The 25,406-nt window shown below is 34.2% G+C and overlaps 1 protein-coding gene and 1 pseudogene across 4 annotated transcripts in view; one reads left to right on the top strand and one right to left on the bottom strand.

The window, feature by feature from the left end:
* Positions 1–25,012, top strand: part of Brip1 (BRCA1 interacting helicase 1) — a 157,381-nt gene extending 132,369 nt beyond the window's left edge. For 3 of the 4 annotated variants that reach the window (XM_046423251.2, XM_058572327.1, XM_046423253.2), the window contains 4 exons: positions 1,934–2,046; positions 10,740–10,822; positions 18,832–19,161; positions 20,456–25,012. In XM_046423251.2, coding sequence (XP_046279207.1) covers positions 1,934–2,046; positions 10,740–10,822; positions 18,832–19,161; positions 20,456–21,180 — 1,251 coding nt within the window. In that variant the 3' untranslated portion in view covers positions 21,181–25,012. The remainder of the gene's footprint in view (positions 1–1,933; positions 2,047–10,739; positions 10,823–18,831; positions 19,162–20,455) is intronic. The other variant, XM_046423252.2, reaches the window with a different exon arrangement.
* Positions 11,461–15,484, bottom strand: LOC124078433 (small ribosomal subunit protein eS6-like; annotated as a pseudogene).
* Positions 25,013–25,406: the final 394 nt, after the last annotated feature.

Raw genomic sequence — 25,406 nt, 5'->3', positions numbered from 1 at the left:
AGGATTATAAAATTATTTTCTGTATTTTCTTTATAACTTCTATAGTTTTTCAACATATCCTGGATTTATTTTAACAATGACAAAAGATAGATATCCAACTTTACTGTTTTTTAGTGATAACTTTTTCAAAGGTTATTCCTAATGTTCAGTCATTTATCTTTTTCTCTCTGATTTAAAATTCTATCTGTAATATGTGCAAAATAAGGAATGGTCTGTTTCCAAACTCTTCTGTTTTCCAATATTCTCTTTTATTAGGTCCCATATTAGTATTGCACTATTTAAATAAGGATATGTTTTGACATCTACCTGAAAAATCATTTTTATTTTATACCATTTTTTAAAGTTAACTTTGGAGTTATTTTATTCAGTTCAGTACAATTTACAGTTCAATTTACAGAATGAGTTTATTGTTGAGGATGTCTTGAAACAGTGTTTAGATATAGGACAATATGCACAATAGAACAGAGATTCCTGAGAGGAAGAAAATATAGAAAATGAACATCCAGTTGTACCATATTATTTCCTGGAGATAGTTACCAGGTCACATTACATAGTGCAAGAGAATAAACTCAAACTGAGCTCCGCAGTCTCAGTGAGAGGTAGAGACAGAGTTTAAGGAGGGCATGGCAACAAGAATTTGCAGAGTGCCAGAGAGGATGGAGCTATATAGAAAGAAAGTTCCAAATGCCTGAAAACAGGTCCCCTTGACTCTTTGGTTGACTAGTAATTGGCACATACATAAGAGGCCAAGAAGAGGAGTCAGAACAATTTCTTGAACTTACAAAGGGATGGGAATAATTTGTATTCTCACTAGCCAGAGTGAGAGGGAGGGACCCTAATAATACATATTAATATTTTGGAATATAATCAACAGAAGAGTTTCACCCTTATGCTGGGGATAAATTAACCCTAAAGGCTGCTCAGGATCTGTCCTAAGAACATGTAAAATTAACCCTCAGAAAAAATCATCTGGTTCCAAGTAACCTAGCTACACTCCAGTAGAAATACGACACTATTAAAATAATACAACAAAATCCAGTAACTATTGATGCAATATTTACAAGGTCAAACAGTCTAAACATACCAATTAAAAAGCAAAGATTACAGGTGAACACCTGTAATCCCAGTGATTTGGGAGCTAAGGCAGGAGGATCACAGGTTTGAGGACATTTAGCAAGACCCTGTCTCAATATATAAAAAGGGGCAGGGTACATAGCCCGGTGATAAAGTGCCCTGGGTTCAATCCTAGTGCCAAAAAAAAAAAAAAAAAGATGATGATGATGATGAAATTATCAGATTGGATAAATATAAAAGAATGAACTACTTATATACTTTTTAACATGAATTAATTATAAAAATGCTAAGCAAAAAAAAGTTGCAAATGATTACATACTGTATAACATTTACGTGACATTCTTGAAAAGGCAAAACAAAGCAGATCACTTGTTACCAGGGCCAGTAGTAGAGGAAGGAAATCAACTGAAAAGAGATAAGAATGAACTTTTAATGGCAATAAAAAGTTTTATACCATGCAATCATGGTAGTTACAGAACTATATGTTTGTCAAAACTCATTTACTTGGGGGCTAGCTCAGTTGGTATATTGCCTGCCTTGCATGCACAAGGACCTGGGTTCAATCCCCAGCACCCCCCCCAAAAAAAAAAAAAGCTCACCTACTCACGTACTGCAAGTATGTGAATTTTACTGTATATATATTATCTCAAACCTGACCTCATCACACAATTAAATGCATGAGGGATTTAAGGGAATAAAAGGATGAATAAAACTATTTTAAATGAATGGGGGAAAAAAGTGAAAAAAAAAAATCTCTTCACCCTAAAAAAAAAATACTCTAAATGTTAGAAGTTAATATGATTTTTAAAACTAAGCTTTAATTGTCTACCACATTTCTAATATGTTTTTAAATTATTAGGTTGAACTAAAGCGACAATATAATGACCACCATTCAAAATTGAGAGGTCTTTTACCTGGCCGTCAGTGGTATGAAATTCAAGCATATAGGGCCTTAAACCAGGCCCTAGGTAGGTAAGTAGAGTAAAATTTATTATTATGTTATTTTAATACTATCTGTGATCCCAACTATATGTAGAACTAGCATTGCTACTTTACTCTTTAATAAGTGTGGTAAATTTTTATTTAATTAGAACCCTAAGAAGATATATTTTTAGTGTTAGAGGTCCCAAATCAAGCTTGAAAAAAGTAAATAGAATAAATTAGACCCCCCAAAATCCTCAAAATTTGCTAAAGTTTAAAGAAAGTTTATAATGGCTAAGCAATGAGTGGCATACAGAAGCTTAGTAAATGTTTATTAAAAGAAGCTCACCAACAAACCAAAAAATTTTCTTATGAACATCAAAACCCTGAGGTTTTGATGTTCATAAGACAAAATATAATTTCACCTATAAATAATTTTATAGGTGAAAATTGTTTATCTCACCCAAAATATGTCAGAGAACAAAAGTGACATGCCAGCTGTGAGAGGAAGTATTCTGTTTGCAAAGGATACTCAGTCACTAACGATGTATAGAATACTTTGTATTTTATAAAAGTTACTTAACAAATACGTCTATTACAGAGCGCAGTAAGCTCTTGCAGTTACATCATTTTTATTCTTTTTTATATAAAGAAGGCAACTAATAAAAAAAAGTATTTTCATTTTAATGTCATTTCTAAAGTTTAGATAACAATTGGCTGCAATCTACATTGTCAGTGTCTTCTCTGCATAGTAATAATATTGATGGATAACCTTGAAACTGAAGAATATTGAATAATTTTAAAAAGAAAAGATAAAATATTTACTTTTTAAATAGTGTAATTGGCAGTAAAGCTATGGTCCTAGTAGTGAAGAACACCAATGAAACATTTAATCACTCCACCCCTGGTACTGGGGATTGAATCCACGGACACTGTACTACTGAGCTATATATCTTCAGCCCTTTTTATTTTTTGAGACAGGGTCTCTATTTAGGCAGGCCTCAGACTTGCTATCTTCCTGCCTCTGCCTCTCCAGTTGCTGGGATTGCAGGTATGTGCCACTTTGCCCAGCTAACATTTACTCATAATACTTCTTTTTCCAGGGATTCTGGTCCTTCAAGATATGTGCTTTGTGGAACAAGTTTTTGAATCAACATTTTATGCCATAATTTCTTATTGTAGTCCAACTTCCAAATTTCAAACATCATACTCAGATTTTGTACAGACTAATTTAAAATGTTATATTCTCTATTTGTAAAATGTAATTAGCTTATTCATGTAATATTTTGTTTCCAAGGAAGCTGTAAGATTTAGAAATAATTTAAATAAAAGAAACAGGTTAAAGCTGGGCACATACCTGTACTCCCAGTGATATATGAGGCTAAGGTAGGAGGATCACAAAGTCAAGGCCAACCTCAGCAACTTAATGAGATGCTCATCAACTTAAAACCTGTTTTGAAATAAAAATTAAAAAGGGCTGGAGATATAGTGGTAAAGCACCCCTGGATGCAATCCTCAGCACCAAAACAAACAAATAAATAAATAAAATTAGGAAAAATTAGGCTAAGAATAAATTATGCAAACATATCACATGGCATTTGCAATTCAACCAAAAGACTCACAGTTAACACTAATGTGACATAACCAAATCCAGAATTTAGATTTTTTTCAACTTGTGTACTCTGCACATAAGCAAGTTGTTTTTGAGTTTGCATGTTACTAATTACATAGAAATTTTTTTTTCACCCACTGTTCTCCCCATCATTTCAAATTGGCATTTTGTATGTGTTTCTCTTCAAACTAAATGACTGAGTTCTATTTTTCAGCTACTGATATCCTGCTACCCTTTTCCGCCTAGAAATTCCATTTTACTTGGCATCAAATTGCACTGCAAATTGTTCTTGAAATATTTCATTTCCTTTCTGCCTGTTTTGTTTGAATTTTAGTATTCAGCTAATAGTTTGTAGGGGAGGTTTGAAAAAAATCAATATATATTGTATATATTGTACTGGGAACTGAACACAGGGGCACTTTACCTCTGAGCTATATTCCTAGTTCTTTTTTTACTTTTTATATTGAGATAGGGTATCTAAATTGTTGAGGCTGTCTTCAAACTTGCAGTCCTCCTGCATCAACCTCCCCAGTTACTTGAATTACAGGTGTGTACCACCATGTCTGGCTTTATATTTTAAAGTTCTTTACTTTCGGTTACTATAATCAGCTTCAGGAAAATAAATATTCTTAATTGAATTGATTTTTTTTTTCTTTTTAGTATAAACAGTACCTTGGATTTCAAGAAACCATGAGAAGCCAAAGTAACCTTCTTTGTGGGCTGGGGATGTGGCTCTGAGGTAGAGTGCTTGTTTAGCATGTGTGAGGACCTAAGTTCCACAAATAAACAATACCACACACACAAAATAAATAAATTAAATAAAAATCATGGACACACCCAGCTCTCATTTTACTGATTTTTCAGGTAAACAGCATTAAAAGTAGCAATTTGTTAGAAAGAAACATATCCTTTTAATAATCAATAAAAAATTTAACAATTATCTAGGTGTAGTGGCACATTCCTGTAATCCCAGCTTCTTGGTAGGCTAAGGCAGTAGGATCACAAGTTTGAAGTCAGCCTGGGCAATTTAGCAAGATTCTGTCTCAAAATAAAAAGGTCTGATGATGTGGCTCAGTGGTAGAGCTCTTATGTATGTATGAGCCTGAGCATGTGTGAACCCCTGAGTTCAATCACCAATATCACACGCAAAAAAAAAGTTTAAATAAAAAAGTAAAGATCAAATAAATATTTCACATTATTTGTTGAGACTCATAATGTATGTTAATTGATAGAAAAGGCACTTCTATTCTGAGGTGCTCTTTTTTAAGTGATACATCTTAAAAATCTAAAGTAATCAAAAATCAATTGATTATTTTAATACTGTCTTTTTTTAAAGCCCATGTGGATTATTAAAGTACTTGGAATAATATTACTCTATGAAATATAATAACAGTCTTCAAAAACATACCAGATAGTTTTGTAACCAGGTTTCAACTGCACTGAGTTTTTTCACTAGTCTGCTTTACTAAAAGTAAACTCTTTTCTCAAGTGAGCATAATTTATTTGAGCAAGGCAATATGAAAACAATGGGAAAAGGAAAGATAGAGCCTTTTTTTCTCTTAATTGTTTTATTAACATAAATATCTCAATAGGATACTTTAAACAGAAATCAAGGACTGGGGATATAGCTCAGTGGTAGAGTGCTTGCTCTGTCCTAGCACTGCAGGGGGAAAAAAAAAAAGAAGTGGACCCAAAATAGAATGGTATCCTGACTTTACATTGATTTTGGTATTCTATAATACCAAAATATTTATTTAAAAAGTTAATCTGGGGCTGGGGATGTGGCTCAAGCGGTAGTGCGCTCGCCTGGCATGCGTGCGGCCCGGGTTCGATCCTCAGCACCACATACAAAGATGTTGTGTCCGCCGATAATTAAAAAATAAATATTAAAAAATTCTCACTCTCTCTTTAAAAAAAAAAAAAAAAGTTAATCTGGATGGAAGAGGGAACTGTCTATCTGCTTCACATATGTATCTACAACTGATACTCCTGTTTTTAACTTCACTTTCATTGACATTTTAGAGTGCCTCAAGTTCTAAGTTTTTCCAGGAATTAATCTGATGGCCCTGGGTTCAATTCTCAACACCACCGCAATAATAATAATAAATAATAATAATAATTAAAATAATTATAATAATATCTAGAACGAACAATATCAAGGATGCAGGGAACAGGTTCCAATTCTGAAGAAGGGCAAAGAGAATGCTCAAAATAATTAGGAAAGGAAGCTCTGAGATGAAAGCTGTGCAGCAGGCCTGACTGTTATCATAAATTGGGTTCAGAGCATTGCCGCAGTCTGGCTGGGCACAATCAGGAGCCACTTGTCAAAAGAAACTAACTTTATTTTTAGAACCACACACGACAAACAAAATAGTCTCTCAGGAAAAACCCTCAGAGCCTCAACTGCCACCACCGGCTTTCCACAAGCCTCTCTCTCCCACACAAGCTTCTCCCCACCTCCCACAATCCTCCTGCTCTTGAGGCCGATTGGCTGGGTCACGTGGGCGGAGCCAAAAAAGTCCCCCAATGAGCAGCTCCGTGGTCTGAAAGGGCAGGGAAACAGTCCAATGAGCATCACCGCAGAGGAGCCAATCAGCTAGATGTTGCTGGGGCTGCTGTGAGCCAATCATCAGCCGGCAGCTGGAAGTTTGCTGGCAGCTGGAAGTTTGCTGGGGCCCCTCAGGCTGTGGCTCTCAACAGAGCATAAAGGGTTTGACCAAACTGAGAAAAGTTTTTATAGCTGTGGCAAAGTTTGAGAATCAAATAAGTCACCAAGAAGACATAACAATCCTAAATGTGTATTTATCTAAAAGCAGAGTTTTAAAATACATGAAACAAAAACTGACCGATCTAAAGAAAGAAGTAAATCCATAATCATAGTTGAGAGGTTTTAAAATTTCTCTTAGTAATTGAACTAGTCAACAAACTAATAATGATATAGACGACTTGAACATTATATATTTTTAAATACCTTTATTTCACTTATTTATGTGGTGCTGAGGATCAAACCCAGGTCTCGCAAGTGCAAGGCGATCCCTCTACCACTGAGCCGCAACCCCAGTCCTTGACCAGTCCTTGAACATTATTAATCAACTGGATAAATTGACATTATAGAGCACTCCACCCAATAATAGGAAAATAAACATTGATTTCAAATGCATATGGAATATAGATCACCAAAAAATCATACTAAGTATATTGTCTAACCATAATAAGCAATTGATTATTTTTTTAGTTAACAGTTAAACTAGAGGGCTGGGGTTGTGGCTTAGCCATAGAGCGCTCGCCTAGCATGTGCGAGGCCCTGGGTTCCATCCTCAGCACCACATAAAAATAAATATAAAATAAAATAAAGATATTGTATCCAACTAAAAAATAAATATTAAAAAAACAGTTAAACTAGAAATCACTAACAGATAAATGTTCACATCCTTGGAAATTAAACAGAATGCATCTAAATAATCTGTAGTAAAACAGGAAGTCTCAAGGAAAATTAGAAAATGTTTCAGACTGACCAAAAATGAAAATACAGCATATCAAAATGTATAGTTTGCAGCTAATGCAGTGCTCAGAGGGAAATTTAAACCATTAAATGATTATTTTAGAAAAGAAGAAAGAGCTGGAATCAATTTTAACATTCTAGAAAAAGAAAAACAATAATAAATGGGAAAAAAGGAAATAATAAAAATAAAAGCAGCCTCTTTTGAAAAGAACAATAAAATTAATACCTTTAACAAAAATTGACTTCAGAGAGAGAAGCCACAATTACTAATATCAGGAATAAAAGATGTAATGTTACTACAGACCCCACAGGTATGAAAAGACTATGGGAATATTGTGGACCATGCAGTATGTACATATTTGACAACTTAGATTAAATGGACTAATTCTTCAAAATTTCAAAAGTTACCCAAGGTGAAATAGGTAACTTCAATAGTAATCTATTAAAGAAATTGAATTCATAGTTAAAAGCCTTGTGAAAAAAAATCTCCATCCAGATGGGTTCACCAGCAAATATTACCAAACATTTAAAGAAGAAATAACACCAATTCTATATGATTTCTTCTAGGAAATAGAAGAAGATGGAACCCTTTCTAATTCATTTTTTGAGGCCATCACTAACCAGCTACTAAAACCAGATGAGGACTGTATAAAAAAAAGTGTGGGGGGGGTGTTGTTGGGTGAAGTGGCTCACAGCCTATAATCCCACTGATTCGAGAGACTGAAGTAGGAGGATTGCAAGTTTGAAACCATCCTCAGCAACTTAGTAAGACCTTGTCTCAAATAATAAAAAGGACTAGAGATATAACTCAGTGTACATTACCCTGTATTCAATCCCTAGTACTAAAAAGGAGCGGGGGTGGGAAACAGAAGTAAGAGGGAAAAAAAACTACAGACCTTTATCTCTTCTGAACTTAGGTGAAGATATCTTTAGCAAAGTATTAACAGATTGGTTGAAAACATCAAAAGTGGTAGAACAGAAAACTGAAAATTCTAAAAGCAGTGAGAAAATAGACAAAAATAGTTAAAAATCTTTTTCAAAATTCTGGATATTAACCAAAGGTTACAGCATTCCAGGAAGCACTTATTCATGATGTTATAGTTAAAGCTTGGTCCCAGGGTTTCATAAACTGACTTCCAGACCACTCACGTATAATCGAATCAAGCCTTTATTGAAGCACACCGGTGGCGGCTGACCAGAACATAAAGCTGTTCCCCTGATCAGTCCCGAACAATTGCAAGGGCACTCCTTATAAGCCTGAAAACCGCAAAAGGGATGTTCAAGGGGTCTAGCCAATGCAAGCAAGCCAGGTTACAGAAGTGGGACAGTGCAGTCAAGCGGAGGGAAGCCTAACCAATCAAAGTTAGCCCAGTCACCCCAGTTACAGAAACAGAGCCCCGTTACCCTAGTTGCAGAAACAATACCCCATTAGGTAGTTCCGTGTTCTTAAAGGTTTCTATAGCAAAAGGAAAAGAACATCTTGCTCCAGTCATGACTCTTCTACTTGGCATGGTTGTTTTACAGGATGAAGTCATAAAACAAAATGGAGTCACATTTGCTCCTACTATCACAATAATAAGTGACTGAAATCTCCTTCAAGAACAGTGATCTCTGTGGCATTTTAGCTCACCTCATTTCTATTCCCCTCTGTCCAAATTCACAGTACCCTTAAAAACCAGCAGCCAATAGTCTTGGTGAAAACCAGCAATGTGCCAACCATTGGATGGGATATAATTAGGCTAGAGTGTATACACAGAGTATTTTTTTTTCTCTTCTAACTTGATCAATCTAATTTCCTTCATATTTATATGGATACAAATTTAGCAAATCAGATTTGCCAAAATCCAAGTAGCACTTCAAGAGAACTTCTACTAGAAATTCAAAGATAACAGGTAACTATGAGCAAAGAACACAGTGTAGATTGGAAATTAATAAAGAAAAGTTTATTCACAGAGTAGTCTTATGAAGTGTTATGTGACCTATTTGGTGGTTCCCTAGAAGAACCCACTCCCAAGGCCGTCTTTATTTGACTTAACTCTGAGCTCACCCAAGCAGTTATTTAACTTCATAGTAGCATAAGGCAATGAGTAAAATTTGGTCAAATAAGGATAACTAAAACTTTTAGAGAGAAAAGCTGAGGAAATGTCAATAGAAGATTAAAAGTTCTTACATATTCCTGGGATTTCACTGGGCTACACATACGTGTAGGACTTTGCACTGACATGGAGATCTGTACATGCTCAGGAGACCTGAGAAGACCCTAAGCTATCATCTTGATCTGTTGAAACAGGAAGTACATACTGAGGCAGAGTTGTTACCGCCTAAACATGTCTGTACATATGCAGAGCTTTTTAGTAAAGAATGGGAGACATGCTGGGCATAGTGGTGTACTCCTATAATCCTAGTGGCTCAGGAGGCTGAGGCAGGAGGATTGCAAGTTCAGAGCTAGCCTCAGCAAAAGTGAGGTGCTAAACAAATCAGTGAGACTGTGTCTCTAAATAAAATATAAAATAGGGCTGGGCTCAGTGGTCGAGTGCCCCTGAGTTCAGTCCCTGGTACCAAAAAAAAAAAAAAGAATGAGAGACATATTGGGCTTCAGACATTTAAAGAAATCTCTATATGCTCATTAGCTGATGAGTAATCTAACCAAGTAGTCTTCAATGGCCACACATAACAGAACACAGTCTTTCCAGTATTATCTCAGAAAAATCACAACAACAAAACAGCAATAAAAAACCGTGAGGAAGGAGAGGAATCTGATTTCTAGAGTTGCCACATTATATTATGTAAAATGTACTGTTGTTAACAAAAAATATGACATGGGCAAAGAAAGAATAAGGTACTTCAACACTCTGGGGAAAAAGGTAATCAATAGACTTTTCCTGAGGAAGCCCAGGCATTTTACTTAGTAGACAAAGTCAGTTAAACATTCAAGAACTATGAATAAAGAATTGTAAGAAACTATGTGAATGATGGATCACTTCAGCAAATAGAGACTATCAATAAAGGTCTAATTTTTTTTTTTAACAAAACTAATATAAATTCTAGAGTTAAAAAGGACAATAAATGAAATGAAAAATTCATTAGCAGATTTTGATAGTCAAAAGAAAGAATCTGGCTATTTAAAGTTAACATCAATTGAGATTATCCATTTTCAGGAACAGAAAGAAAAAGAATGAAGAATAACAATCCCAGAGATATGTAGAATCCTATCAAGCATATTATACACACAATAGTAGTCCCAAAAGGAGGAAAGAGAGAAAAAGAAAGAGAAAGTATATTTGTAGAAATTATAGCTGAGCCAGGCACAGTGGTACACTCCTGTAATCCCAGCAGCTTGTTGTTTCCGATTCTGGGGGTTAAACCCAGAGCCTTATATATACTAAGTAATCTACCACAGAGCTACATCCCAAGTCCCAGAGGATTTATTATTATTATTATTATTTTTACCTACTTGGATACATTATATTGGGTAGCTTTTTCTGTAACTGTTCTCATAATAACAGATTTGATTATAGGTGTGTATAATTGATACACCATTGATTTTCTTAATTTTCTGTCAATTCCTCTAGAAACCTAGCTTTAATCTTTCATGTTATATGTATTTTATTTTCCTTCTATTTTTTGTAGGTGTATTCGACACAGAAATGATTGGGGAGCTCTTATTCTAGTGGATGACCGTTTCAGGAATAACCCAAATCGCTATATATCTGGTAAGATTCTAAGCTAGGTTTAAAGTAAAAACTAGTGAGAATTTTTTTTTTCACTGTAGTAAAAAACATTAAAATCTGCCCAAATAGTGCAACATTAAGATAAGCACAATACTTATAGCAGATCTCTAGATCTCATATAATTAAAAAGTACAAAGCAGTACCCTATTTCCCTCTACCTCATAACCTGGCAACCACCACTTTCTGCTTCTTTGAGTTTGATTATTTTAGATATCTCATATAAATTGAATTGTGCTATATTTATCCTTCTGTGACTGGCTCATTTCACTTAGCACAATGTCAAGTTTCATCCATGTCAAGTATCTGACCAGATTTTTTCCTTTCTATGACTGAATAATTGTATGTACATACTTATTCTTTTTATTTATTTGGCAGTAGACTTTTAGGTTGTTTCTACCTATTAGATATTGGGAACAATACTGCAGTGACCATGAGAACACAGATATCTCTTCAACATATTTCTATTCTTTTGAATAAACACCAAGAGTGAAATTCCTGGATCATATGATAATTATAGAACAATAGGTATTTACCAAGACAATATTATGAAGTTCTTCCCCTGTTTTCCTTTTTTTTTTTTTGAAGGTCTGATCTTATTTATTTGTTACTGATAAAAATTCTTATTTTTGACTGGACTCAGAAGTAGAAGCTCTCAGAGAAGACAGCCTATGTCTCTTGGCAATTTGTTCCTGGCGTTTTTCTTTGGCTTCTTTCATTCTCTTGGCCAAAAGTTTGGCAGATTCTGCAGCCTCTTCTTTATTCTTAGTACGCTGTTTCTTCAGAGCAATACGCCAGCACTTGTGTTGCAGGACACGTGGAGTAACAAGACACTGAATCTTTGGGGCTTTGGTCCTGGGTTTTTTACCTTCCTTGTTTAAGGAATGACAACATATTGGCAGACATCGTCTTCCTTAGAGTGATTGAAAAGTTTGCGGATTCTACTAGCTCTTTTGGGTCCCAGTCTTTGAGGTACAGTAGTATCAGTAAGTCCAGGAATATCCTTCTCTCTCTTTTTTTTACAATAACCAAGTTGAGAACGCTCAGATTGGCATCCACAATGCAACCTTGAACAGGTTTGCACTTTCTCTCTCCAGTTCACCTGGGCCTATAACGAGTGCCCCTTACTCAGTAGTAAGCGAGCACAGCCATGGGTCAAGACACCCTGCTTCATGGGGAAACCTTGTTTGTCGTTTCCACCACTGATTTGGGCAACATAACCCTTCCATTCTTCACCCAGAGCATCCGCAGCAACTTCTATGACCATAGGCTTCTCATAAAAAGTACGAAGTTTGCGTTCATCGTCCACTTCAATGAGTTTCTAACAGCCCGTGGCTGGGAAGGAGATGTTCAGCTTTATCTTGGAGCAGCTCTTCCCCTGTTTTCTTCTATGAGTTTTACAGTATTGATTTATTCAATTGGTTCATATTGACTTTCTGTCTGGGGGTGTTAAAATCTTTCATTATTGTCATTTCTCCCTTTAGTTGTCAGTATTTTCTTTAGAAATATTTGGTTGCTAGAATATTAAGGGCATATATATTTGTAATTTTTATATCTTCCTAGTGGATTGACACATTTATTATTATATAACATCTTTTGTGATCTCTTGTGACAGAATTTTTTTTCCTCAATACTGAAGATTGAACCCAGGGCCTCATACATGCTAGGCTAGTATTTGACCACTGAGCTACATCTATAGCCCCTCTTGTGACCGTTTCTGATTTAAAGTCTATTTTTTCTGGTAAAAGTATAGCCACCCAAAATCTTTCCCATCCTTTCACTTTCAGTTTGTCTTTTTCTTGAAATCTTCTTAAATGAATCTTTTATATAGCATATGTTGGATCCATTCAGCCCCTCCATGGCTTTTGATTAGATAGTGCTTTAGTATGGTCCACCCAACATTCAGTGTTGAAATCCTTAACCGAAAGGCGATGCCATTAGGACATGGAGTCTTTGAGAGGTGATTGGTTCATGGAGGCAATACCTTCCCGAATGGGATTATTGTCCACACTACTGTCTCTTGGGAGGACAATAATTCCATTCAGAGGAGTATTCCTTTCTCTGTGTGAGATTAAGCATGGTGACAGGGATCTGTGAACAAGGAAATAAGTGCTTATCAAAATACCAGATCTGCTGGTATCTTAATCTCGGAATTCCCAGTCTCCAGAACTGAAAAGGATAAATTTTTATTTTAAAATCACTCACTCTAGAGTACTTTGTTATAGCAACCTGAGTAGAGTAAGACAGGGAGCAAATACACTTATATTAAGGTAATTATTGATAGAGAAGGATTTACTGTTGCTATTTGTGCATTGTTTTGTCTGATTTATAGCTCTTTTGTCCCTCTTTTCCTGACTTTGTGTCTTCCTTTGTATTTCATTGATTCTTTTGAAGTGACATGCTTTGATTCCTTTCTCATTTTCTTTTACGTGGCTTTTCTAGGTATTTTCTTTGTGGTTACCATGGGTCTTACATGAAACATTTTATAGTTATAACAGTCTATTTTTAGCTGATAAATTCAATTGCATACAAAATATTTACATTTTTATTTTCCCTCAACACAGTCTATAATCAAAGTCACAAATTACCCCCTTTTTGTACTGTGTATCTGTTAACATATTTTTATAATTAGTTTTTATACTTTCATCTTTTAAATTCTGTATCAGCATTTAAAGTGATTTATGGGACTGGGAATATAGATAGATCAATGGTAGAGCACTTGCCCAGGATGCGTATTTCCCTGGATTTGATCTCTAGTACTCCTAAAAGAGATGGAGAGGTTTATGTATCATTGTTGTAGACAACATTATCAACAAATTACACATTCATATGCTTTCTGTGGTTGTTTAGTAAACCTCCTTTAGCATTTCTTATAAGGCAGGTCTTAGTGGTTATGAACTTCCTCAGCTGTATGTGTGTGTGTATGTGTGTTACCAGAGATTGAACCTAGGGGAACTTAACCACTGAGTCACATCCCCAACTCTTTTTTTGTATTTTATTTAGAGACAGGGTCTTGATAGTTACTTAGGACCTTCCTAGATTACTGAGGCTGGCTTTGAATTCCTGATCCTCCTACATTGGCCTCCTAAGCCGCTGAGATTACAGGCATACACCACCACACCACACCCCACCCCACCTTCCTCAGCTTTTATTTATCTGAGAAAGTCTTTATCTCTTCTTCATTTAGATGGACAGTTTTGCCTAGTATTCTTTCTATCTTTTTCTTTTTTTTTTTTTTTTGGTAGTATTTATTATAGATGATCTTCATCATATTCTGTATTTTGGGGGATCCCTCTTCCCCAAATAGAAATCAATTCAGGAAGAGATCTCAGTAACATCAAAAAAGATGTTACAAAAATGTTTATGTTAAAATATCCTAATTGATTACTGAAAAATTATCATCTAGTTCTCAGGACCATTTATAAATATTTTTAGATTGCCTAGTATTTACTTTTGGTTAGCAGTTATTTACTTTTGTTCTTGTTTTCTTTCATGCCACTCTGTTCTAACCTGTGAGTTTCTTCTAAAAAATCCATTTACAGTCTTATGGAAGTTCACTTATGTGTGATCAATTGCTTTTTTCTTCCTGCTTTTAAAAATTGTTTTTTCTTTGCCTTTGGGCAGTTTTGTTATAATGTATCTTAGATTATTTGGATTTTTGGGGTTTCTTGAACCTGGATGTCAGTCTTTCCCTTAGTTTGGGGATAATTTTTATTTTTATTTCTGTAAATAAGCTGTCTGCTCTTTTTTCCTCTTTCTAATTAATTTTTTTTAATTTGTATGTGATAGCAGCATGCATTACAATTCTTATTACACATATAGAGCATAATTTTTCATATCTCTGGTTGTATACAAAGTATATTCACACCAATTTGTGTCTTCATACATGTACTTTGGATAATAATGTCCATCACATTGTATTCTCTATCTCTTTGTTAAAATATATTCATTTATTTTCTCCCTCCTCTCTCTCTCTCTCTCTCTCCATCTTCTGAGTTCATGAGTGAGCACCCTTTGACATTTATTTTAAGTCCTTTGTCAAGTGATTCACATACATTTATTCCTTTAGAGTTAGTTTCTAAGGATTTGTCTTGTTTTTTGGGTAGGTCTGTTTTACCTGTTTCTGTTCTTCAGCTTTGTCATGGCATTCACACATTTAAAAGAACAGCCACCTCTCACAGCTTCACACAGGAAATGACCTTTACTCTTCAGGTCTACTAGGCATTCTGGGAGCCTCTCAAACCTTTTCTGTGGATCTGTCTTCTCTGGACTTAGGTGCCTAGATTCCTAATTAGAGGAATTTGCTAGTTTCTTTTTCCCTTTCTTTCTGTTTTTGGATGGACTAGTAATCTCTTGTGTTGTGGAATCTCGTAAACAGCAGCCTGCTGCCCAGCTCTTTTCTCAGTGGGTTCCAGGCATAATAGAGTATGCCAGGTTCTGCCAGTGCTCCATGGCAGAGTGAGCAGAAACCAGTCCCTGGGTAGCTCATGGAAAAGCCAAAACCTTGGACACACACTCATCTTCTCTTACCCCCAACCCCCGAAGTGGCAACTGAGCTACATCAACCTCCATCTCCTGTATCGTGGTTCCTGCAGAGCAGCATTGTGCTGCCCAGTTCTTCTTCTGTTCCCAGTAGTCCCCGGTCATGTGGACTATGCTTGTCATGTCAGCACTTCCAGACAGCAAGACAGGCAAGTGCCTCATGCAGCCAATCTGAAAAGTCAGAACTTTGGACATACAGTCCAGTCTTCTTTCTCTCCCGGGAGAAGCAGGAGCTGGGACTTTACTCCCAATCATATGGTACTGTTCCAAGGGAGGGACTGTGGTGAGAAGGTGCCACAAATTTTCCTACCTGCTTTGATGCATCTGGTTTTGCACTAACCTAGGTTCGGGAGCCTCTTAATTGGTTTCTGGATATCTCGTAAAGGAATTTGAGGTGTGTATGGTTGAATCCATGTCTCCATAGATGGAAGGTGGGTCTGAGGCTTCCTGTTCTACCATCTTAAAGGCTTTGTATTTAATGGCTTCTATTTTAAAAGACAAAGAGTTGAACAGAAAATATGAATTATTAGATCAAACATGGACAATTCCCATGGACTGGAAATCTAATCTTTTAATTCTCATATGTTTATAAAAATTCTATGTAAATGAGAATTTTGGTTATCAACAAAGATTAGATCAACTAGGATTCTTTAGTTTCATAGAATATGAGATATAATTCAATAATATGCATTTTTATAATATGCTTTGTTTGCCATTTTCAGAGTAAAAGCTCTTCCACAGAAATGAATTTTCTAAGAAATACTGTTTTTAAATTTAAATAAGCAAGTGTGTCTCTTTTGGCCACTTAGGTTTCTCTTTTGTCTTAGGTTACATTGAAGTTTGTTGGTTTTTATTTGCTACTTTAGAGATGTTTTAGTTGTTTTGAGTTTTTGTTAGTCAAAATTTCTGAAAGGAAATAAAGCACCACTACATGGGACAAGATCAAGTAGAGGGTCATTTTTTCCCCCGCTCAAATCAATAAATATGTGCCTCTAGTATTTATCCAGCGTTGACATTCTGGTTCAGAAGCTAATATGAAGAATTCACTCATTTTCAAAGAGCTGTGGGATATACTTGCATCTTTTTAAAAAATTTTTTAAAAGTTTTTGATAGACCTTTCTTTCTTTCTTCTTTCTGCCTTCCTTCCATCCTTCCTTCCTTCTTTCCTTTTTTTTTCTTTCTTTACTTATTTATTTATATGTGGTGCTGAGAATCGAACTCAGTGCTTCACACATGCCAGGCAAGTGTGCTACCGCTGAGCCACAGCCCCAGTCCTACTTGCATCTTTATTACTTTATTTTTTAAGCTAAAATTTTCAATATGCCATAATAAAGACATGCTAAACTGATTTTTTTTTTCACTAACTATGTGTGGACATGATCTCTAACTTTCCATTTTAGAGTCTAATTACTATATTTTGACATTAAAAAGTAATTGAAGATTAAAGTAAGAATAGTTTTTTTTTTCTTGATTTTCTTTCAATATAAAACAAGCAGTAGTTTCGATTAAGTAGTAACCAAAAGTAAAAAGTACTAAGTCCTAGTATTTAGTCACCAGGTGGAGCTCAGATCCTTTCAAGTTTTCAGTAGCAAATAATGACATCTTACACTGAAAAGGTTTTCTTTGATTGCAAAAAGGTCAAAATGAAAAGGCAACTATATAATGCTAAAATTTTTCAGTTTGGGGGAATTTCATTTTTATTTGGTCTAATCATTTTTCCTAGGAAACAAAAAAGGTTAGAGGAAATCTGTTTAATTTTTCTTTAATTTTAAAATCTAGAATCTAAACTTTTACTTCCTAGTTCAGAATTATTTAGAGATTTTTAGAATTAAATATTTCCTGTTATTTCTAGAGGGTTTTTATTTTCTTTTTCTGACATAAATTGTAAAATGTTTTCCTGGTAATATTGGGACAACACCAAACAAAAATTTTTTTTTTGGTGGGGTACCCGGGATTGAACTCAGGGGCACTTTATCACTGAGCCACATCCCCAGCCCTATTTTGTATTTTTTATTTAGAGACAGGGTCTCACTGAATTGCTTAGTGCCTCACTGTTGCTGAGGCTGGTTTTAAACTCGTGATCCTCCTCCCTCAGCCTCCTGAGCTGCTGGGATTATAGGTATGTGCCACTGTGCATGGCATACAAATTCATTTTGATGACCACTTTTTATTTAAATTCAATTTGCATAAATAGATAATTGACAGAAAAGCTCCCATTAAAAAAATTAAAGGGGACTGGGGTTGTGGCTCAGTGGTAGAACACTTGCCTGGCGTGTGTGAGGCCCTGGGTTTCATCCTCAGCACCACATATAAATAAACAAATAAAGTGAAAAACCCATTGGCAACTAAAAAATATATTTAAAAAATTAAAGGAATGTATTTGAAATGGAAATATAATGATTTGGGTTTCTTGAAACCCTGTTTTATCTTTCTCTGAACTTATAATACCATAGTGACTTTTAAAACTAATTGGTCAAAAAAAAAAAAAAAAAAAACTACTAGTTTTAGTAACATTATGCAGGGAATACTTATTTTATAAAAATCAAGATTTTTTTTATTGTGAAGTGAACCATAATACTTTATACTCTAAATATGGTAATTTTTATGTAGTTTTCATATATCACAGGTCAAATCATATCCTATACATTGATTTTTTATATATTTTAAAATTATTTAATAAAAATTAAAATCAGATATGATTTGTCCACAAAAGAGTGTTATTTCTTTCACCTCCACAATAGTTTAAGATGTATTTGGAATTGATCAAGAAAACCTTTGAGACTGGAATTGCAAGTTTATTTTTTGAAATAGAGCCAAATTTGGAAGGATGGAATGGAGGATTATATTGTTTACAACTTCTAGATTCCCTATGAAAAAAGTAGGCATTTTTTGTGAGGAATTATGATATAATTTATTTGCTTTATTCCCTAGATATTCTCAAACGAGGTGAATAAAGACATATCCTGACTTAACCATAGTACCACTTAAAATTCTTCAACTTTACAATTATGAAAGAGATGCACATTCAGCAGAAACCATACTTTACTTTTGATCTTTTTCAATTTTGATATTTTTCTAACAAGTGATACATGGTATAATTCTCATTTGTGAAACTGGGCAGCAACAGTGAGCTGCATGTCCTACGCAGCCAAAGTGATCATGCCAATAAACAACTGGTACTCTATAGTATATACTGTGTTGCTCAGCTATCATGTAGGATAGGTTAGATGCATTAAGTGCTTTTTCAATTTACAATAGTTTCAGCTTAATGATGGGTTTCCCAAGATATAACCCCATTATAAATCATGTGCATATAAAATAAAATTGAAGGAAAAAATATTGAAAATCATTCTGAATATTCAAATGCAAATTAGATTACTTCATTAGAAAAATGAAGTTTTTTCTTAATACATACTATCTTACACATACCTCTGGGTTTACTTTTTCTTTAGGACTTTCTAAATGGATAAGGCAGCAGATTCAGCACCATTCAACTTTTGAAAGTGCACTGGAATCCTTGGCTGAATTTTCCAAAAAGCACCAAAAAATCATTGATATATCCAAAAAGGACCAAAAGTGTATACAAGACAGTAAATCTACTCTTGAAGAGTCCTATTTGGAGAATGATAGCCCTACTTATTTACTTGATACATTAAGTTATCTACCACCAGAACATCCTACGAAATGTAAAACAAAAATGTGTGTCCAAGAACTACAGTGTCCTAAAGTGATTACTAAAAACTCATTTCTACCAAGTGATATCATCTCTAGAAAAGAGAAAGGTATGAAAAGTTCTGCCCATTTATATTTGATAAAGAAGTCTTTCATGATAGAGAAATGATATTTATTTTGGGATAGATTTATTTCCTTAAATATGTTGAAACTTATAATAGAAATTGTTATCAAAAATAGTGAAATAATACAGTGGACTGGAATGGGGGACAGACCTTTGTCAGGGCATGCTTTTCGGTTTTCTGTTAACTGCCGTGCCTTTTACTAGCTTTGTGATTCTTAGCAAGCCACTTAACCTTTTTGAGTCATAATAGAAAAAATGTATACCTGCCTAGCTATCCCTCCAGCTTGGGTTATAAAGGTCAAATAAGACATATTGTAGAGATGATTGTTATTTTAAAGTTTGTGTAAAAATTGGTTTAATTTGGAGATGCTTCTCATATGAACTTCTTTGTTTTATGCCATATGATAAAATAAATATTTTAGAATATATTAGAAATAATAGTCTGTATCAGATTAGCAAACAAACCTGCTGTGGTTTTGTAAATCAGTTTAACAGAACTCAGCCACACCATTCATTTACATAATTACAAACAACAACAAAGTTGACTAGGTGTGTGTATTTCACTAGAGTAGTACAATTAAGTAATTGGAACAGAGTGTGACCTGCAAAGCCTAAAATATTTGCTATCTGGCCTGTAATAGAAAAAGTTTGCCAAACTCTGGTTATTGTATATAAATTTAATTTTTTAATTCATATAGCATTGTATCTTAACATCGATTTTTAAACATTTATTTTGTGGTATATGCTTCTGAGTAAGTGTCATAGTGAATCCAAGATTATTGTACTGGTAATCAGGAAACCTAGATTCTAGTACTGGTCTTAACTACTAACCAGTTTTATAACTTTGAACAAATAATAATGGTTCTGTGCTTGTTAGTTTCCTTATTTGCTATATAAGGAATTAGTCTAGGGCAGCTTTTCTCAATCATTGATTGGTGAATTTTCAAGGCATATTTTTATGACTTGTTCCCTCCTTTACTGAGCCCTTTTCCTTTTTACCCCTCTTTTTCTCATTCAATATTGAGGTCCCTGATGTGTAATTTGAAGTTTAGAAGACAGCATTATAACTTGGGCTAGGAAACAATGAGATTGATATTCCTTTCAGAATTAAAATTCTGTTCTTTAAGTTCTAAGATGAAAGTCTAACATTACTGATCTTGGGCTCTAAATTATGTATTCTACATAGTTGTTTAAGCATTCCTAATTTAAGAAATACTTATAACAATTATTATGTTAGCTAGGAGCAGAAAGTTAAAGTTTTTAAATTTTTGTATTTCTAGATGATCCAGTATTATTGGAAGAGTCTGTCCAAGCAAAGAAAGCTGAAAAATTTGTGATTTCCAGATCCTCAAGCCCAACTTTCAGTAAAGAAACAAAGAAAGTTAGCTGGTCTAACTTTAATTCTTTAGGACAGTATTTTACTGGCAAGATGCAGGCTGTTACACCCCAGCTCAGTACATCAGAGAATTGTGCCTCTAGTTCTTCCACTTTCAAAGAAGAAAATAAGGAAAATAAAACTACTTTGCCACTTACTGATAAATATGATTCCTCAAATATAAAAGTAAACATGCCGTTTGGGCTATGCCCTCAATCAGAAAACATTATTTCATCAATAAAGATTGACACTACTCTTTCCAAAAAAGATCATTCAAAAGAACTGTTCTGCTCTAAAGAAGCCCAGGATCCAGATTTGGAACTGTCTCAGAAATGTGAAGAAGCTAAACATTCCAGTTTAAATACAACTTTTGAAACAGAAGTAGAAGATGAATCTATCTATTTTACACCTGAACTTTATGATTCTGTAGAAACAGATGAAGAAAAAAATAAGCTAGTTGAAACCGATGGATTCAGTAATAATTCAAATTGCATTTTAGCTGGAGACTTTTTTGAAATTAGAACTATGAAAGGAGTGAATTCAGTCAGAGATGTGAAAGCTGAGGATTACACAGAAACAAAGTTGAATAGAATCACTCATATTGAAGAGAATAAAATTAATGACATGTAAAGAATAATTTACGCATTCGATAAAATGGTCTTACTTTAAATTTTCACTTTAATTCATTGTTATCAGATTTTTTAATCTAATTGTATGTTCAGAAATGTAAATTTTACTATTCTCAAATTTTGATAAAGTGATTCATACAAAGTTTATTCCTCTAATAAGTCTTACTTAGCTAAATGTAATTTAAAATTAATCAATCTGAAAGATATCTACAGTTTACTAGGGCACTTCCAATTTCACATTAACTGTTCATATTTTGTAGTCCGCTTTATCCATTTATTTTCACGCTGATATATAAATATTAGTAGCAGTTGCATCTAGTCATATCTCAGCTACATTTCACTATATGTTTTACTTTCAATTGGTCTGACTTTTTTCTTAGATATCAAAATTTGTCTTGAAGAATTTATTCCCTAACCAAACTGCCAAGTCAGAAAAATTAAGGAAGGAAATAACATGCTTTCTCCACCCCTAACCCTTTTTAACTTTACTTTGAGGCACAGTTTTGCTAAGTTTCCTAGGCTGACCTCCAACTTGTGATCCTCCTGCCTCAGCCTCCCAAGTAGCTGAGATTACAGATGTGCACCACTGTACCTAGCAACAGCATGCATTCTTAACTGAAGTTGTTTTACCTTTCGTTTGATAAAGCTAAAATTAAACATCATGAACAAAATTATGTAAAGTTAAAAAAAAAAGCCAAATGAAATATTCCACATATTCAGTTCTTAATTATTTAACTTCATCATCATTACAGGGAAAGGTGATAATTGATCCCCAGCTCTAGAGGGGAAGAAAGTGGTATTTTATAATATAACTTAAATTATACAACTTTTATAAAGATAGAAAACTTGATGTATAAATTTAATAAGCAAACCCATATATGTACTACAGCTGAAATATGTTTCCTTAAAGGACATGAATCCTTTCTGTAAATTTTGAGTGTGTTTATGCTTTAGTGAATGAAATTATACATTTGATCAAAAATGGTTATAAAAGATGTTCTTCTTAACAGGCGTGATGGTGCATGCCCGTAATCCAAGTTATTTAGGAGGTGAAGGCAAGCGAATCGCAAGTTCGAGGCCAGCCTTCGCAACTTAGTGACGCATGTCTCAAAAAAGTGGCTGGGGTCCGGGTGTGGGACTCAGGATGAATCTTAGTGGTAGAGTGCCCCTGGGTTCAATCCTCAGTACCACAAAAGGCAGGGGGGCTGGGTGGTGTGGCCATTTCTGACTTCATTCCAAAAATACATACACTAATCTTTTTCTAAGAAACATCTGTTATTCAGTGGGCAATTTGGACTTCTTGTGAGTGACTTGAATTGTTTTGTTTGCTCCTAGTGATAGAACCCAGGGCCTTGCATATGGTACTCAAGGCTTCTACATTCCCAGACAAAACTGAAATTTTATGAGCTGTGCAAGTAGTTCATATAGCATGTTATCAAGTCAGAATTACTAGTAGTCAGATATTTTTAACATTCATTTAGAGAAATTATTACATATACATATATTTTGCTTTCATTTTTATAGCATTTTTATTTAATACAGCTTATCTCCTTCTATAGCATTGGTTATTGCAACCCTAAAAATAGTTAAGAGACATTTAAATTGACAGTTTATCAGTTAAAGAATTTATCTCTAAATATTGGGATATATTAGACCCCAATACTAGATTCCTGATATTATGTATTTTTCTTAGTTGTTCAGTAAGTAATAAATACCAAACATTAGATTAGAATATAATTGCTACATTGTTTTGAAAGAGTGAAACCATTATTCCCCTCTAAAATTGATTAAACTACAGATAAGGGTAACATGGTAGGGGAAAGAGTACCAAGTAGAAGATAGGAGACTTGGACTCTATTCCTTGCTCAGGCTCTAATTTGCTAAGTCATATTGGCAATACCACGTCTTACACAGAATTAATTTTATCTATGAAATGTAAAATTCAGTACTATAAAGTCATACAAACCCCTTTCTACTTTAAATATATAAGATTTAAAGGAATGTCTGTTGACATTTTACTCTGAGTCAGTTTTGACTTGCTTTTATTCCAAAATGCTTAAAATAAAACATACATTTAGGGAGCATAGGATAGGTACATAATGACTTGGAAAGCTTAAGACATTTTGGGGACTTTCAAATTTGACTTTAGAAGAATTGCTAAAGTACATGAAGAAATCAAGCATATTATTTTGTAGTTAGATTCTACTGTTATTACCCAATTTTATCATCCCCTTTCCCAAAGTAAGATTTTTTTTTATTCTTTCAAGAATCTAATCCTTTTAGGCTAAGATTTTTTCCATTACTGAGAATGTGCATAGACATGTGCCACAAGCCTTTAGTAAAACTAAAAGGTGTTTCAAAAATTTTGCACAATGATATCACTGTTGAAATAGGTCTATAGTCACTCCTCAAATCACAATTTTGACCAAGATGATAGTCCAGAAGTAAACTACTGGCTTTTGTAGAATAGAAGGTATTCATTACTGATAACATGTTTTTTCTTAAGATGTTTATATCATTGTTAAAACATATGAAAGCATTTGAAAGAGTACTTGGCATTTGGCGGGCTACCAATTAATTATCAGTTAGCAGTTAATTATTAGTAACCAATCATGTATCTGATGTACACTCTTGCTTTATATAAAGCTTTCCCTAACTGTAGATTGATGGATATAGATCATCTGACAATGAACCATCCTATAGGAAAAGGAAAAGTTATTTGACTGGTTTATTTTTTAAACTTTTTGAGATATATGTTAGAAATTGTTTTATCAGATAATTTGTCTTATATATTCAATGCATATAAAATAATATGGAAGAGCTAAAAATATATATAGATACAGGCCATGAATCATGAAAACTACCATTGCAGTAAGGGATTTATTCATGGAAGAAAGGTACAATGTAAAGAATAGATGATATTTGAATTTTAGATGAATCATTTAAAACTTTATAAATTGTAGCCAGGCACAGCACACACCTGTAATCCCAGAGGCTAAGGAGGCCGAGACAGGAGAATCGCAAGTACAAAGCTAGCCTTAGCAACAGTGAGGTGCTAAGCAAATCAGTGAAACCCTGTCTCTAAATAAAATACAAAATAGGGCTGGGGATGTGTGGGCTGAGTGGCCGAGTGCCTGCCCCCAAGTTCAACCCCCAGTACCTCACGCCCCCCAAAAAACTTTATAAAATAGTGTTGGAAATTAATGAGAATTCTTACTATGCTCCTACTATGCATTTTATTTTTACATGGTTTTAAGTTTGGCACTGCTTTTACATTCACATAAGGCTTTGTTTTTATTCTTATGATCTTTCTATTCAAAACATTAATTTTAAAAAAGAGTATTCTCATACTATTTTTCTGCAATAGGACTTTGTCATGTTATTATTTTCCTATAATAAAACACACTCAAAATATTTAATTCTTTAGAACTGCTTATAAAACTTCTTCATGAAATCAAAGTGCCTGTTGTAAAATCACTTGAAAGACTGGTTATTGTAGTCATCTGTAAATGATGGCATTCTTTGTATATTTGATTACCACACAGTTATTCTTACTTACACTCTTTTTAATCTCAAATTTCTCAGCCTACCATACAAGAGTTTATTTCAACTTTTATGAATTCTTGTTATATTTCTTGTCTATTTCCATAGCAAAATGATGTCAATCATTTGTAAAGATAGTATTAATAATGAAATTTTTCATAATCAAAAAAGTTTAAGACCACATCAGGCAATGAATGTCTAAGAAAGCTAAAACCTTAATGTGAAATATCTGTGCAGCTATGAAACATACAATAAAGAACATCATTTCAGGAAATGGAAATTTAGAAAAATGACCAAGGCTTATGATTATGATCCCTTAGCCCTAAACGATTTTCATGTCTCAAAAAAAAAAAAAAAAAGAATTTTGTTTCGAAGGGTTTCATTTGATGGAACCATTAGCTGCCTGGCTTCCTGTACTCCACAATGGAGCCTTGTTATAATATCCATGGGATCTGAGCCAGTGGATCACCTTATTGGTAAGACCACCTTATAATGAGGTGCTTTCAGTAACTAAACCCTCTTGGACTAGGGCCAAAATAACCCATCTTATACCAAATTTCACTCTGTAATAAACAAGTTTCAATGTATTGAAAAGAAAACAAAAGCCATAAGAAACTTACTGTTCCCAGAAATTACCTTTGAAAAGCTAATGGTAAGTACTGATTAAAAGACTCATTGGTTAAC

This window comes from Marmota monax, unplaced genomic scaffold, assembly GCF_021218885.2.
Source record: "Marmota monax isolate L192 unplaced genomic scaffold, Marmota_monax_Labrador192_F-V1.1 WCK01_AAM20220418_F8-fsc00171, whole genome shotgun sequence".
NCBI classification, from domain to species: domain Eukaryota; kingdom Metazoa; phylum Chordata; class Mammalia; order Rodentia; family Sciuridae; genus Marmota; species Marmota monax.
Note: the sequence above shows the minus strand (reverse complement) of the source record. Positions and strands in the feature narration are given on the sequence as shown.